The 16,560-nt window shown below is 35.3% G+C and overlaps 1 protein-coding gene across 1 annotated transcript in view; it reads right to left on the bottom strand.

The window, feature by feature from the left end:
- PTPRD (protein tyrosine phosphatase receptor type D) overlaps window positions 1-16,560 on the bottom strand; it is a gene marked incomplete at both ends in the record, with an annotated part of 283,207 nt that overhangs the window by 83,719 nt on the left and 182,928 nt on the right. The window contains 3 exons of the mRNA XM_082497465.1: window positions 3,639-3,799; window positions 7,050-7,259; window positions 13,449-13,539. Coding sequence (XP_082353591.1) covers window positions 3,639-3,799; window positions 7,050-7,259; window positions 13,449-13,539 — 462 coding nt within the window. The remainder of the gene's footprint in view (window positions 1-3,638; window positions 3,800-7,049; window positions 7,260-13,448; window positions 13,540-16,560) is intronic.

Below are 16,560 nucleotides of genomic sequence, written 5' to 3'. Positions count from 1 at the left end.
TCATGGGGTCATGCACTCTCTTTCTAGTTTGTCAGTTTCTGAGACATAGTGAACAATTTTTAGAGCTCTTTAACATTCACTAACTGGGTTCCAAACCTTCTAAATACTGTGTAATTGAACATGTATCACACATTCACAAGCAAGTCAAAAGGATTTACTGCAGGTTTGCCTAAGCTGTAGTTTGCAGCAAGGTAATGCTTTTATCAAAACCACCTTGAGATATAAACTGTGACTCAAACAGCCCTCATAATGGTTAAGCATTGCCTGTAGAGGAGACTTAGCCTGCACTACCTCTATATCTAGGTAAGTGTTTACCTTTGTTTGAAATTTTGTATATAAACCTTACTATGATGTATACTTTATTCCATGTTTGAACCAGCAAAAAAAATATTTTGAGGGCAAGAATATAACCAAAAGGAAAATGATGTTTAGCTAATTTACTTGGATGCCTAAATTTGATTGTTTACATTTAAGTCCAACAGATTAAAGATCTGCTCCAAGATAATTGTCTCCCTTCACCATGACTGCAGGGTGGCATCACTGCTGCAATGACAGAGAACACTAAACTGGTCACTGGCCAAGTCAGTTCTGTTTGCCAAGACGTCAACTCCAGAAAGACAGGAAATTCAACCGTAACTCAGGAAAAAACAATTTTTACTGTGAGGATAGTTGAAGACATGTTGCCCAGAGAGCCTGTGGAGTTGGATATACTGAAACTTGCCTGGACACACCTCTGAGCAACCTGCTGTAGCTGGCCATGCTCTAAGCAAGACTGGGATGGGGCAATCTCCAGAGGTGTGACCCTTTGGTTTGGGTATTATATTGCAGCTACATCTGATGACAACAAAAGGTACTCTTTAGTATTTTCACTATCTATTACTACTAAGTACTAAGCTCCAATGACCTTTTGGGTATATTCTAATATATGATCCAAAAATCTTTCTATGCAGTATGTTTGCTTTCAGATTTTAAGAAGAGTAAATGCAGAGGCTATAACCTTTATACAAACTGACCAACAAATAACAAAGGGGTCAAACATGCACTCCTAGTCTTTTTGACAATTAAATATGCTTCACACTAACCCACACAACTTATCCACATTATCTGTGATAGCATCTGTTTTAAAGGAGGACAAGACTTCTCCCCTTAAAATTATTCTTTTAGAAACCACAGTGATCCTTTCTCTATGATTGGAATTAAAATGTAGAAGTAGTATTGTAAATCATGAGATTAGGAGTCCAAGTCTGTTCATAAAGGCTTCTATGGAGAAACAGAATTAAGCATAGTTGACCATTATTTGAGTTACTACACTTTACACTTCAAAAGACATGGTCATTTCTGAGTTGTCTTCTTCCCACTGCACATCCTTTAACATCATCTTCCTCTTTTTAATATATTTCACATGTGTTTTCATGTATTAGGCAGACATTCTCTATTCTTTGTTTTCTTCTCTCCTTATCCCATCTTTTGCATTTATGCCCCAATATATTCTAGAAATATACCTATAAAATTCCCTGTATTCCTGAAACTATCTTGTTTTCCTATTTTCCTAATTTTTATTGCATGTTTTTACCATGTCCAACTACTGTAGCCACAGTAATTCCCTTTAACAGAGTCAACTCAGAAATTAAATGTCACTGTTTTCCCAAAGCACTATGCTAAATATTCATACTGTCTTGTCTAGTTATTGCTGTTCTACAGACATTAAAGCTATCAAACTCTAGAAGTTAGCTTGCATCAAGGTTGCATACTCTAAGAAATAAATATGCAATTATATATTACTTTTTTTTAAAGAAATGAAAAGTTCACAGAAGACCATAGACTGGTCAAACTGCAGTCATAATTCCTCAGAAGTAATTTTTGAGATCAGTACAGTTTATCAATTTACAGCTTATAGCTGAAAATAGAAAAATAAATAAATACATATGGACATTTGCCCAAACAGTTTTAGTACCAGTAGTAAATAACAGATGGAAAATGTGTCCCCCATTTTCAGTGAATGACAATCTTTTCACACTACTGTTGAACAGATTTTACCTGCTCATCTGTGGAATATGCCTGTAATTTTTTTGGTAATACAACTGAAGATTGTTATTATGGTTCCACAAATGTAATCAATATTTCCAGAAGCAGTTACACATTTGCTTTATGTGCCATTGGTTGTATTTGTTTTGTAGTGTAGGAGAAATTTTACTCTTAATACTCCAAAACAATCAGAAGAAAGGAGTATTTCACTTTTAGCAAGTCTCTAATGACCAGGTTTTGAAGTGACAGACAGGCACAAACAGAGGTTCACTGGTTGCTAATCAATTAGATTGGCTGAGACAGTAGGCACAAATAGAAATCTTCAGGAGACATAATATCTGCAAGCAATAGACCATGTATTATGCTGCTGCATGATTACAGACCTATATACATTCCATAAATGTATATATCTATTTGGAATCCAAAGCTAAGGTTTACCCTTAGACTGTTCCTCTATTTGGAATCCAAAGCTAAGGTTTACCCTTAGACTGTCTTTTTATTTCTGAGCAGAGAATTCTCTTTCCAAGCAGATTTTAGATATTTATATGCAGGTGATAGCATCATAGCCATTAGTTTTAGAAGACATACTCCATTTAATGCAATTATCCCTAGTGTGCCCTACCCCCGAGAAGGCCCCAGCATCTTTATTGTATTTTCCAATTATACTTTATCAATATATTTCAAAAATTCTAAAAGAAGCCTTGTGTGTTTGATTCTTTGGTTTTGATTCAGTAACTTGACCCCTGTGAACTCGTTTACACTGTAAAAGGCTGCTATGTATAAATTAAGGCATCATACACAGTTTTCATCTTGTATGTTGTAAGGCTGAGGAAAGTCCTTTGTGAAATAGCAAACCTACACCTGTGTCATAGACAGTGAAAGAAGAATAACTGAAGTCTGATCTCATTGCAAGATTAGTAGAAAACAGCTACTGATGTTTCTTTAATCTCTCAGTTCAGAGCTTCAAATTCATATAGACACTGCCAAATTGAGGCCAACTGTCAAAAGTAAAAACTCAAATTACTTGAGTGGAGATGAAAATCACATTTAACATCAAGCTGAATGTAAGCCCTAATGTATTACTATTACACATCTAAAAATAAGTTTAAAAAAGTCAAATGTGCGAATTTCATACATATTTATATGCAAGCACATATTTTCTTCATAAACGTATGCAAAGTGGAAAAAACATTTAAATGCAGAAATGTTAATAGAGTGTCATCAAGAGAAAAATGTACCCACATACCTGTAATTATTGGAAACTTTCAGTCAATCTACTAAAATTTCTGCAGTATTCTGGAAATTGTTAATAAATACAGAAATATCCCAAAGCAATGACAGTTACTACTGTAGTAAAAAAAAAAATATAATATGGAACACTATTATAAAATGGCCAATATATCACAGAATCACAGAATGGTCAGGGCTGGAAGGGACCTCTGGAGATCATCTAGTCCAACCCCCCTGCCAGAGCAGGGTCACCTACAGCAGGTTGCACAGGACGACGTCCAGGCGGGTTCTGAATGTCTCCAGAGTGGGAGAGTCCACAACCTCTCTGGGCAGCCTGTTCAGAAAGTTACACACCTGGTAGAAAAACTACAAGGTAAACTTACCTTTTATAAAGAAGTATAGCAATAACAATACAGATGATAAACACCACTGCAAGAACTGGTCCGACAACCCAGATCAAGCCTTCTTCCTCATCTGTAATTGGTTGGGGATCAAGATCCATCGACACAACAGGATCAGAATATGGGCTGGTTGCATACATGGTCTATACAAATAAAGTAAGTCTTACTTAATGATAAAGGAGTGCATTTAAAATACTAACTATCCTAGATCTAAAATGAATCTATACAAGATAATGAAGCCATGAACGCAGCAATGCAAAAATTTTTCTTTAAGTCAGGCAGTATATAAACTTGCAAACTGAACAGTATGTTGTTATCACTATCTTTATTTTGTGCTCCACATATTAGCAGTGACCTGTGGACATATGAGGTAAAACAATCCTTCACAGAACATTTTGCAACTTAAGCAGAGAATGAGAAAATGTAGTATTAGGAAACCGGGGAATAAAACCCATTGGTTACTCATTTTGGGGTTTGTTTTTTGGTTTTTTTTTTTGTTTTTTTTTTTTTTTTGTTCATATTGGCTTAACACTATTTCTTCCTGCAAGATACGAAAGGATGCTTTGGAAAGAATGAGAGCACTATAGGTAAGAATAAAGGGGACTGAATGTAGGAGGTTCCTAGAAAAGGCCTCTGTTGCAAAAGTAGGGTGCATTTTAATCAGTCAAATACTGTGTGACAAACAGTGTTTTTATAGATGATAGAGACAATTTAAATTTAAGTCTGAAAAACAGGGGAAGCCACTGTAGAATATGAAGGGAAGCTAAATACTCAAAGTTTTTCTTAGGGATGGAACTAGAATTATGACCCAACAGAGACCGTTGAAAATCTTTGCCTTACTGGATGGTGTAAAGTCAGCTGGCCTAGGATAAGATCTGTGATGAGAAAATAATAACTTTTTTTTTTATATTCTGGTCTACAGTAAAGTCAGAAGTGAAGAATGGTTTGTACTTATTTCTTGTCTTTGCTGGAGTATCTGCACCAGCACTAAACTAGGATTTGAACCACAGCTCTTGCAAATGACTTAAAAACTTGATTCAGCAGTAGATCAGGAATGTCAACTATGATAGATTAAGATAACCAGGAAAAGATATTAGTTTCCATTTACCATGATTGCACTATATTCTGAAAGATGCCCAAAGCCAGGACAAGTGTTATCATGTTTTTTTTTACCCTTCATTTGGCCTTGTTTTGGGCTCTGGGCTACAGTACAGTGTCTAGCTTTAAGGCTAGAGATAGGATTAGGACCAGCAAAGCTGAGGCACTTATAGTAGCTGGTACTGAGCTACTACCCATGCCAATTATGTCCAGTTATGTTCCTTCACTAAACCTGGCACCAAACATCTTATAAAGTCTGTGATTGCTGTTTAGAAATTGGGGATTCTCTGTGTTCCATTCCTGAAACACCTGAGCAGACTGATCTGTAATTCCCAGCTTCAGTATTTGCAAATTATAGAAAAAAGCACATTGCTACTTTAAGAAACTCTTTGTATTTAGTCTCTTTCTTTGCAGCCAGCAGAAAAAATGCCTGGAAAGGGACACAGAGGGAAAGTGATGGATAATGGTATGAGTACTTACTACCTGTTCTCTAATAAATAGAATTTTGCTTTTAGTTTTCAACCTACCTGTATTAATGACTAATTTAAACTCATTATTTTGCCAAATTTATCTATTGTTTTTGTCCTTCCTCTTCATAAAATGCTTAACGTATTTATGAACTGTAATCATAAACTCTCTCAGCTTCCATTTTATGAAGTTAAACAAATTCAGACCTCCCCATGCCCTCTTGTAAAGCAAGTTCTCTATTATGCCATTCAACAGAGAAATTTTGTATTCTCTGAAGAAGAAACCTTATGTCAAAAGTATTTTGAATATTGGAAAAAAGCATCCATTGCAAGTTACAACTCATACACCAGTAGGATCTATAGTCCTAGAAGAAAACTAGCTATATTGAGAGCAGATACACTGGAGTATTGGGAGTTGAAACTCACTCACCCTTACAAACTCTTCAGTTTCTGTGGCTACCTCAAGCTACTTAATCACATAGATGTATCAGATGGCATGCTAAACCAGATATTGTCCACATTGTAAGTTTAGCAATGCCTTTTGAAATCTTCAACAGTAGGCCTCTGGATATATTTTACCATACCAGTCTTTTCAGCTGTAAATTTACAACCCTCTTTATTCCTGCTTTTTCATCCTGATTCCTCTCTAACAAAGTAATAACCTTAGGGTTACATGAAATGACCAATGCCTTAAGTAATGTAGAAAAATAAATAAGAAATGGTACTTCGTATTGAAAAGATCAATTTTAGTACAAGTAATTTCCGTCACACAGATTTTTGGCTATCTAATTTTATAGGTAAAAGCTATCTACTTTCTCCAGTTTGAATGTTTCTGATGCGCTACCTTCAGAATTCTCAGTCTACACAGAGCCACTGTCAAAAAGCGAAAGGGGAACTTTTGATTTATGTTAGAACTTCCAGTAGGCATTTATTTTATTTTCAAATGAAGCTATGTATCCAAAAGTATTCAAATGGAAACTACTTCCTCATTTTGTTTAAGCAGGCAAATTCTGTTCACGTCAAGAAAGCAATTGTAAGGTTACACACTGGAAGCATTTGACTACAATTCAGATTATTGGTGTAGTAGTTTCAAGCGGTTGAGCCAGCAAATGTATCTGTCAGGTTCAGCTACCAATTAGAACGATATCATATTACACACAGTATGTTAAAATGTTAATGTGTGTTGCAACTTCTTTCAACAGTCCTATTTCTGTCTTTTTTTTTTTTTTTTTTTTTACTATAGTCATGCAGTAGATTAACTCAAGCATAAGGGGACATAACTACAAGATGAATTACATAAAGAGGAATGACAGCTCATTATTTAGCCCACATTAAGAATATTCCTTATTATTGAATTATTTTCTAACTTTCGAACAATTCACTGATAAAGTTGTTAGGGAATGACTGTAACTAAAGAAGCTAACTGTGCATATCTCTGGTTCAATGGATCTTTCAAAAAATCCTGCATATCCAATGTCACTATTCAATGGTAGTATTAAGGCAAGAGAGAAACTCTTTTAAAAAACATTGAGAAAGACACTGCTGTGAAGTTGTCAAATAGCAAAGCATGTAATTTGCAAAGGATCACAACAGAGCTAATAAAAGGTGATCCTTAGGTTTCAGTTATACACAGAAGTAACACATAAAAATGCAAGCAAAATAGAAAAGTTCAAGGAATTAATTGGAACTAAGCAAGAAAGCAATCACTTTAAAGATGCTCTGACATATATTGTAAAAAAATAGCTTTTGAGAAGTGGAATAATCATTAAAAAATGTTTTCATGATTGTGGAAAGGTAATATTGGGATTGAAAAATATAACTAACTTACAGATTCTGAATGCTCCATTACAGCCAACACAAAGAAGACGTATTCTTGACCACTCTGCAGTTGCTTATTCTCAAAGCCACCATAGTGCTTCTTGTCCCCCAACGTGAACTCCGTAGGAAGAACTTCAAAGTGAGCTGCAATATATGGCTTTAATTCAACTTCCCTCCCAAGACGAATGCTTCTGCGTTTCCTAGCTATCTCCTTAAGCAGCTTTAGAATGAAGGGAGGGCAAAAAGAGAGAGAAAGAAAGAAAGAATAGAAAGATAACTGTAAACAATTTTCATGTAACTTATTGACAATGCAAGGAGAAAATTTAATGCATGACCAGGAACCAGAAAAATACAATTTATCCACATTTCACAGGGCATATGAGTATCACTAAATTAGTTCTTGCAAAATCTTCCAATTTCTTGTCAACCTTGCTAAGATACTACATAGCAATTGCACTGTCCAGACTACAAACGTAAAACAATTAGATCAATTTTCAGTGTCTGATATTGCTGTCTCAGGGGGTGGTGAGGAAGCTAAAAAAGCAGTATATCTTCTCTGAGGACATTCATATACACACATCATATTACACATCGTATGTACTTGTGTGCATATATAGGTATGAAGACAGTCATATAATAGAATCAATTATGTTGGAAAAGACCCTTAAGATCATCAAGTCCAACTGTTACACTGCCAAGTCCACCACTAAATCATGTCCCTAAGCACCATGTCTATATGTCTTTTAAATACCTCCAGGGATGGTGACTCAACCACTTCCCTGGGCAGCCTGTTCCTATCCTTGACAACACTTTCAGTGAAGATATTTTTCCTAATATCCAATCTAAAGGTCCCCTGGCACAACTTGATGCTGTTTCCTCTTGTCCTATTGCTTGTTACTTGGGAGAAGAGACTGACCCCCACCTCGCTACACCCTCCTTTCAGGTAGTTGTAGAGAGCGATAAGGTCTCCCCTCAGCCTCCATTTTCTCCAGGCTAAACAACCCCAGTTCCCTCAGCTGCTCCTCATAAGACATGTACTCCAGACCCCTCACTAGCTTCATAGCTCTTCTTTGGATGTGCTCCAGCACCATGTCTTTCTTGGAGTGAGCCCAAAACTGAACTGAACACAGTATTTGAGATGCAGCCTCACCAGTGATGGGTTCAAGGGGACAATCACTTCCCTAATGCATAATAATATTTTCTCGATGAATATGCAAGGTACTTTCTTATCTCCTGTTTGATACAACAAAAATTAGTAAGTCATATGATGTAATTATTTAAAAACCAGGAATAAAAATTACAAAATTGAAAAAAAAAAATCCCAATTTTTGAAAATAAATTTATATGAACTATTTTTAACCTTTTCTGGTAACTCCGAAATACAATAAGTGGCTATAGATGGTGCTTTTTTTTTTTTTTTCCCTCTCTAACATGAGGACTGCCAAGCACTCTGGCCATATTAAAGTCCTGACCATCTCAGGGAAAAGTGTACTTTCCAATGTACTTCATATACAGTAAATGAAGTGCAGAAAAGTTTATAGGTGTGATTTGTCTTTCATCCCAAACCTGAAATTGACTGCCATTTCACTTGTTCAAAAGCAGCAAAAGTTGTGTTCTTCATGGTTTGTAAAACACTACACAATAGACTGGTGATAGGAATCAGTAACAGGAACCAATAATCCTAAAACAACTTTTCTACTGATGCACTACAAAATATTTTCTACCACCCTATCATACACAATTCACACTTCAGAACTTAACTGCCTGATCTAACTGTCAAAATGTAACTTTTCCTTGTTTCGTAACATATTTTTTCTGATGAACAAGGCTAAAATTTACACCAGCACATTCGTGACAGGATTAGATGCTAGGCTCAAACTTGTAAAACATATACTAACTATTAAATGAACTTAAGCTCAGCCAGTATAATCCATTGATGAATTACTTATTAAAAGGGACAAATGTTTATTCAATATTTTTTATCATTTTAGATATACTGGCATTCAACAAATATTAATCTGATTTGAGTACAAGGAGCCTGAACTTATCCTGGGTGATAAGTGATGACTTCTAAGGTCTCTTTATGGTTCCCCTCATTTTTCACTTATGAAACTTATTCAATGTCCTGTAGACGCAGACTGCAATCATAAATTTTTCCAAGGTCACACACTTGTTTTAGACTTTTCAGCACACAAACAGTGCTAGAACAACAGATTAGCACAAACTTCTTTGTTAGCAGGGGGAGAGAAATCTCCAGAGCTAGATAGAGTTCAATAAAAAAAAGAGATTAAAATCTAATCTTCACTATATATTTTCATTTTAAAGAATGTGTTTAGTCAGGGAAACTCTTTCTTGCTTCAGCCTCTTCTTCAGTATTAGGCCTTATCTTAGCTAGTACATCTTTTTGCCTTTCCCACATGGGACCTTGCATTTTGCAATTACGCAATGAACAATTCTGATGTGTGTAAAACAATCTACTATTCACTCTGCTACTGAGACAGAAGCTTTTAATACTGATTACTTTAACACCCCTTCTCACGGAAGTACATATTTCAAACACAGGCTACAGATAGACATGGATGCAACCTGTACCACTTGGATCCAACCTTCCTTAGCATTGACGGCATTTGGATGTTACGCCTTTGAAGATCTACGCAATCAACTGCTTTCCAGCTCTAAGGCTGAGTACATTCATTTAACTCTATCAATTTCCTTGCTCCGACACAAAAGCTGGTGCACTGCAATGGATCCTCTGAGCAAAAAAGAACTGGCCCTAATCTGTGACTAGAAATCACTATTCTTTACTCAAGGACTCTATTAAAATCAGCAGTCCATCTTTGTCTTTCATTCTTCCTAAACAGTTTAATGAGCTGCTAGAGTAAATTTGAATGGTATAAAAATGAGGGCAGTAGAGAACTGTAATATAAAGATTCTATTTAGTTGCTTTATCGAAGGTGACTCCCACATCTGTTGGTAGCTTCCTATGCCTCGGGTAGAGTTATTGAGGGCAGAACATGAGGCAGAGACTAATTAAAGTTTGTTCCAGGTTGCGTCAGCCCTTAGAAGATCTGATGAGGGAAGCACTCTGTGAAAAGTTTGTCTCTATATGAAGCCATCTTTTAAAAAGATAAGAATAGCTATGCAGAGGACTCAGCACTGACTATCCTGAAGTCCACCGAAACACAAAGGTAGAAAGTCAGGTATTGCAGTACAAGGAGAGGTACATGGCTTCAGCCATTCCTGACGATAACTGATATTTCCATTTACGGGTACTGTTTCCATTGGAATTTATAGCTATTTGTGTGGCTACGTCAAGTAATTCTTCACCATAAGCTTCCGGATTACAACATATTTACAATTTAGATTTTAAATAACGCATGATAAAATGTCAAAATACTGCAAGAGTACTGGAATCAAAATGAGACTGAGATTGAAAGAGGAAGAAAAATGTTTGATCTTAATTATTTCTTGCATTTAGATTAGTAACATAAAATGCATATATTTAACAGACAGCAATGCTGAAGTACTTTGTTACAGTGGGTGAAGTGATCAGAAACTGAGTTTTGGCTATGAATACTAAAAGTTAATTAGCGTGAGTCAAACCAAATGTGTTCAACTTTTTCAAAGGTGGTTATTCATCACCTAAGGCCAGCTAAACTTAAGGGTGTTTGTGTGTTGATAAAAATTTTGTCGATGACATTGATTACACATGACTGAATAGACCTCAGGTGAACCTCTGGCCTCATTTATGTCTCATATATAAATGGGGTTGTTGCCAAATTTCATTACTTGCACATATATCTTCTGTTGTACTTCATACCAGGAGTGCAATAAAATTACTGAATTGATTTAACACTTAACATACAGGCATTTATTTAGGTTTTATTGTTTACAAATCTAAAGTAATCCTACTAGGTAATACTTACCGCAAATCATAATATTTTGTTTCTATTTCATTTACTTGCATAAAGTATCTAAGTAAAATCACTAGATCACATGATATTAAAAATAAAATTAAATTTTGACTTAATAAAAAAGGATTGTATCTCTAATAACTATTATTTTCAGTTATGCAATATCTAGTACATTGTCTGCTCTTTTAAGATTTTGCATCTCTCTCAGTTTCATTCAGAACTGAGATTCAAGGATCCAGGAAGATTGCGTAACTACAATAAGACTGGAGTGATTTTTTGGACTGGTCAGTTATGTACTGGAGTTAAAGCTCCAGAGTAGTGTTTTCAGCAAATATCCTTCCAACAATCTAAGCAAAATATTTGGAACATATTTCTTTGGAAAATCTATTGCCCAGCCCTTTCTGATACTAGGCAGTTGTCTGATATTGTACTGAAAAAAGATATGCACAATATTGTCACTTGAACATCAGGAACTATTTGGTCAGAGAGTAGCGTGTTTAGTTTTTGTGTTTTTTTTTTTTCCAAATTTATTTATTGTGTGTGATGTTTGTCAGACATAGTACACCTAATAAAAACATGCATATATTTTCTAAAGCTGGAAGTAAGTGTCTTTTAATTCATAGAAACTGGATGAGTTAGCACGAAACACAGTTGCTGCCTGCTTTTGATTTTTTCCCCTACTCAGTACTTACTATATGTATTGGTAGCAATTGTAAAAGATGTATCAAGGGTTTTAGTTCTTCATCAGAAATAATTTTCATTTTCCAGTCAATGCATATCTTATTTCTTCCACCATTAATTCTACAATGTGGTCTCAATTATATCCGTAGAAGTGGGAAACAACCCATCCTGACCCAAATATTTCTGAATTAATAAATGCTCTTTATCAATCTGTTATACAGATTAATGCACCGCAACTTGCAGGATGATTAAAATGACCCTTTGTTACGGGAATCAGCAGGACCCGTAGAATTTAATTGCCAAAAAGTTCAATGTCATCTGGCACCTATCCTTTAATCTGTTAATGCTGCTGAATGTGAGTACAGTCTTTGGATGTTAAAAGTGGGTGGTAATATTGAATCAGTTTTCCATTATTGTATGGACCTTGCTGTCAGAGTTTTATGGTTTAGCTGTATTTTGTCACCTAGGACTATCATCACGAGGCATTTACAATCCAAGTTTTTTTAAAGGGAAGAAGTTAATAGATCAAAACAAGTCATTGCTGCAATTGAATCAAATGAGATGATCACATAAATGAAACTGGTCAAGAGGAAACAGGCTTCAAACAGTCAGTCTGCAGTAATGAAAACCATGCCTTCCTTTGAACCATTGTTTTTAATCTTCTGATTAAGGATTCTTCTGTTGCTGTACATATTCTTTGCCTTTTCTGATCAGAAAACAGACTAAAGACCTTTGCTTATATTTTGAAAGCTTTCTATAGCTGTCTTCGTTTGGTGAAGATCTTTGTTTTCCTTACATTTTGGTGGCTACATTGAAATGGATATCTATATTGTCAATGGGAGGAGGGAAAAAAAGCCTTTTGATTACTTGCAGATGATCATTAGTTCCCAGTGAATGTATCATGGGGAAGCATATGGTGAAGCATCTCTGTAACACAAAAGTCTTGAATCCAACAAAAGAAAATGGAAAAATAGACAGGATCCAGTAAAAAGATCACTAAATCAGAAGTAAAGAAACTGACTTTGATCTCTGGTCTTTGAATTGCAGAGATATTACATGTACAAATTACGATAGCATTTGAATGAGATCTAAAATCCTAGCAGATACAACAATAACAATAATACCACCACTACCTGTCTTTTGTACAGGGCTTTCATAAGGGGCTCTCAAAAGAGCTTTACAATGATAAATATTAGAATTATTCCAAATTTACATATTGGAAGAAGAAAGACAAGTTTTCATGAGCTGTATTGCCCTTCAGTAAAATAGAAGACAGGACTGAATGCTGACACTATGCTTCCTAGAATTATTATTATATCAATAACGTAATGATTTGATTTCTACTACTACTACTACAAATTTTCTAACCAGAAGTGAGAATTAGGTAAAAATACCACAAGAAGGTCAAATGTTAAACTGCAGTGCAAATTGCAATTTAGCATTTGTTACAGGCTTAGTAAATACCCCACTAATGAACCAGACCTTTATTAGAGTTCATATCATTGGTGATTAAGCTTTTGCTGACAACTCATTTCACCTCCTGCACTTCTGCATTATGCTTTACAATAGGAAAAGAATAAATTATTAATGCCAACAAAGATCAGACACTTTGTGTGCTTTATTGCAACTTAATGTCTTTATTGTCTTCTAATTTAAGTAATTTGAACTTTTGTTTCAGTCCCCACAGGCTAATTCAAGTATAAATATAAAATATCCTGACAACCAAAGCTTCTAAAACTGGTGAGTTAATCACATACCACTAATAAGATTTTTTCTTTAATAAAGGAGAAGATGACAACAAAAACATACAGTACCTCATCTAGTTCCATTTCATCTGGACTCTCCCATGGTTTGATAAACTTTCCACGAGACCTCTTCAAAGGCACAATAACTATGTAATAACCTCTGTAAAGGAAACAGTTGGACAGAAGTGAATTTGAAGGAAAAGGAATGGATAAATTGATGGAGCAGGTGTCTGTTCAGAGGAACTTTAGAGAAGAGCGGCATGTTGAGAGCAAACTTTTGCACATTATTATGCCACTGCAGCCTTCCAAACATAGTTGTAAAGATTCACACTCTTGAAACCACATCCAGTGTAAAACATTTGACGAACAAATGGCACTAATTACCTGCCTTTTCATGTAAACATATAAATATGTATAAGAAACTTTAATTACAATGTTCTAAAATGCCTACATATTTGACTGCAGTTTATTATTTCAGTTGAAACACAAGAGCCATGAGATATTTGTGACCTGCCACCACCACACTGGGAAAGAAACCCAAACCCCTAAATTGAAACATATTACCATATATTTGAATCTCAATTATCACCCCATCTTCCCCCATTTTCATGTACAATCATAATAGTAGGTTAACATAATGTGTTTGCTGATGCCAATACTATTATAAACAGAAAATAAAGAAGACGGAGCATACACTCAACCCACACACTCTTTACTTTTGAGTATCAATCACCATCAGCTTTATCTACTTAAGTATTCTGTTCACAGTCACAGACAAGAGAGCTTGATGTATGCTTTCTTTACAGCTAGGATTTGCAAATTACATATATCAGTTTTCCTCAGAAACATTTTCCTGAAAATATCTTTTTCCACCCCCCCCATGGAGACTAGTAAATTATACTTTCTAGTATAATACAGATATGGCACTTCCCTTGTTCCCTTCTCAAAGCCTGGATACATGTGAGGCAGATCCATAATTTCACATTAGTGTGAAAGAAGCAGAAGAATCACAACAGCAGGACATCCAGGATGTTATAATATATATCTTCTTGATAAACACACTTGTCAAAAAGTCAAGTACTCTCCATCTCAGAGGAGAGGGAAAGAAGCTGCTCTCCTTTGTTTCTAGTAACAACAGAGCTTATTAAGAAGGTGTCTCTGCCTCTGCATTATGGAAGATAATTTCGGTGTCTCATGGACCATCTTCTCTTCCAGTCTGCCATTTTTTACAGCGTATTCAACCTTTTGCAGCACTGACTATTCATTTTACTCACGCAATGCAGCTGAAAAACCTAAAGTGATTAATGAAAAGAGAGTCTGCAGAAAAGAACTTGCCTTACAATTGCTGCAAAACTATCTCAGTCTAAACTGACCCTGTAAACTATCTTTCTTCCATACCAGAGCACACCATTTGTCCATTTTAATGGTCTCTTCTTAATTAAAACTCCTTTCCATAAAAGAAATGTAACAAAGCTTTTTGATTTTTAACTACTGTAGTAAATGCATATAACTGTTGTGTTAAGAAATCTGAAAAATTTCTCTGTGGAAATGCTGCACTCCAACAGGAGGTGCTGGAAACAAGTGTTGGCCACAGATTTTTAACTGCTGCTCACTTGCTCTACTACAGTATTAAAAAAAAAATCTGCAGCATGAATTCTTATAGTAACAATATGATAAATCACCTTTTACACTGATGTTCTTATTCACAACTAGTAAGGCTGGTTGAACTCAGATTTTAAACCTGCCTATGTATTTTTAAAATTCTTTGGTTACATAAATAACAAGTCCAAGCAAATGCTGGTTTATCCATGTGTACAATAACTACAATCTACATACCTTTCCTTTAACAGATGCCTAAGAATCAAGACAAAAAGCAATTGAGAATTGGCCCTTATAAGTCTTTCAGACATTGAAGATACATCTTCTGGATGTACTGCACAGCAGTCTCTTACTTATCCTTTTTTTTTTTGCTTCTTCTTTTTAAGCTAACAGAGTGTTCATACTTTTTTTTTTTTTTTTTTGAATCAAGGAACATCCAGCATGCAAATGTTACTTTCACACTCTTTCACACTTTCTTCATGCATGCCTCCCACTCATAACTTTGATCATCCACTAAGTCTTTCAGCACATAGAGAGTATTTTAAAGCTGAAAGCACAAATACATCAACAGCAAGCAGAAAAATGAAACTGTTCACATAAATATACAGTGCTGCAAATTGTAAAGGACAACAAAGTTCTTTTATTCCTAGCTAACTCCAGAAAACACAGCATCTCTTGCAAAAAATGTTTTATTATTTGCTATATTATTTGCTTGTTTGTTTTGAGTTGTTTTGTGGTTTTGTTTTTTTTTTTTTTTGGGGGGGGGGGAGGAAGGGTGAGAAATGGATGGTTTGCTTGGATATTGCATGAACTACTGAGTATTACAAAGGCCAAAGTCTTCCATAAAATTCTGTTTTTACCTAAGACTTGGCAAAGATGGAAGAGATTCAGAGAAACATGAACTGTCCTTTACACATAAAAACTGCTTTGGATTAGCCCAAAACACTATAGGAAAATGAAGAAATTGCTCACTTCAGATTATGCCAGCAAAGAGATCCCTTTTACCTAGCAAAAGGCGTGCTCTGTTCCAAATCGTATGCTGTATTGCCGTCACACGTTGAAATAATGAGAATTACTTCTACCATCTTTAATAAATTACAAAGGTTCTTATAACATTACCCTCAATCCCATTAGTATTTACCTGTAATTCATTAGAGCAAACCATTAACTGTTTCATTTTCTGTGTAATTAGTATGACTGAAAGATTCTCATCGTATAGTATTTCATAGAAAGATAGAGACAATCATGAGTATATAATGTACCCATAGAGGAAGAACAACTCTAAAAATGTCAACATAACTATTACACAAAATTGTTCTTCCTATACAAAGACTATAGCTGCAATAATCTTACTTTATCAAGCATCAGGTAAGCTTTTTCTGTTCAGTATGTAGTTGCTTTGCTATACCGGCTTCCAAGGGTCAAGTCAATTCTTTTTGTCGTTTTGTTTTTCTATCTAAAGCCAGATCACATCTTCTTAGGAGATACAGAAGGAGGAGGTGCAAAATTGGCAGGCGGACCCCATAGGTTTAATGTACCTTTCCTGATGTCGCTTAGCCTCAAATTTTTTTACACTATATAA

Source organism: Vanellus vanellus, assembly GCF_965231255.1.
Source record: "Vanellus vanellus genome assembly, chromosome: Z".
NCBI classification, from domain to species: Eukaryota; Metazoa; Chordata; class Aves; order Charadriiformes; family Charadriidae; genus Vanellus; species Vanellus vanellus.
The sequence above is the reverse complement of the archived record's forward strand: the minus strand, read 5'-3'. Positions and strand labels throughout refer to the sequence as shown.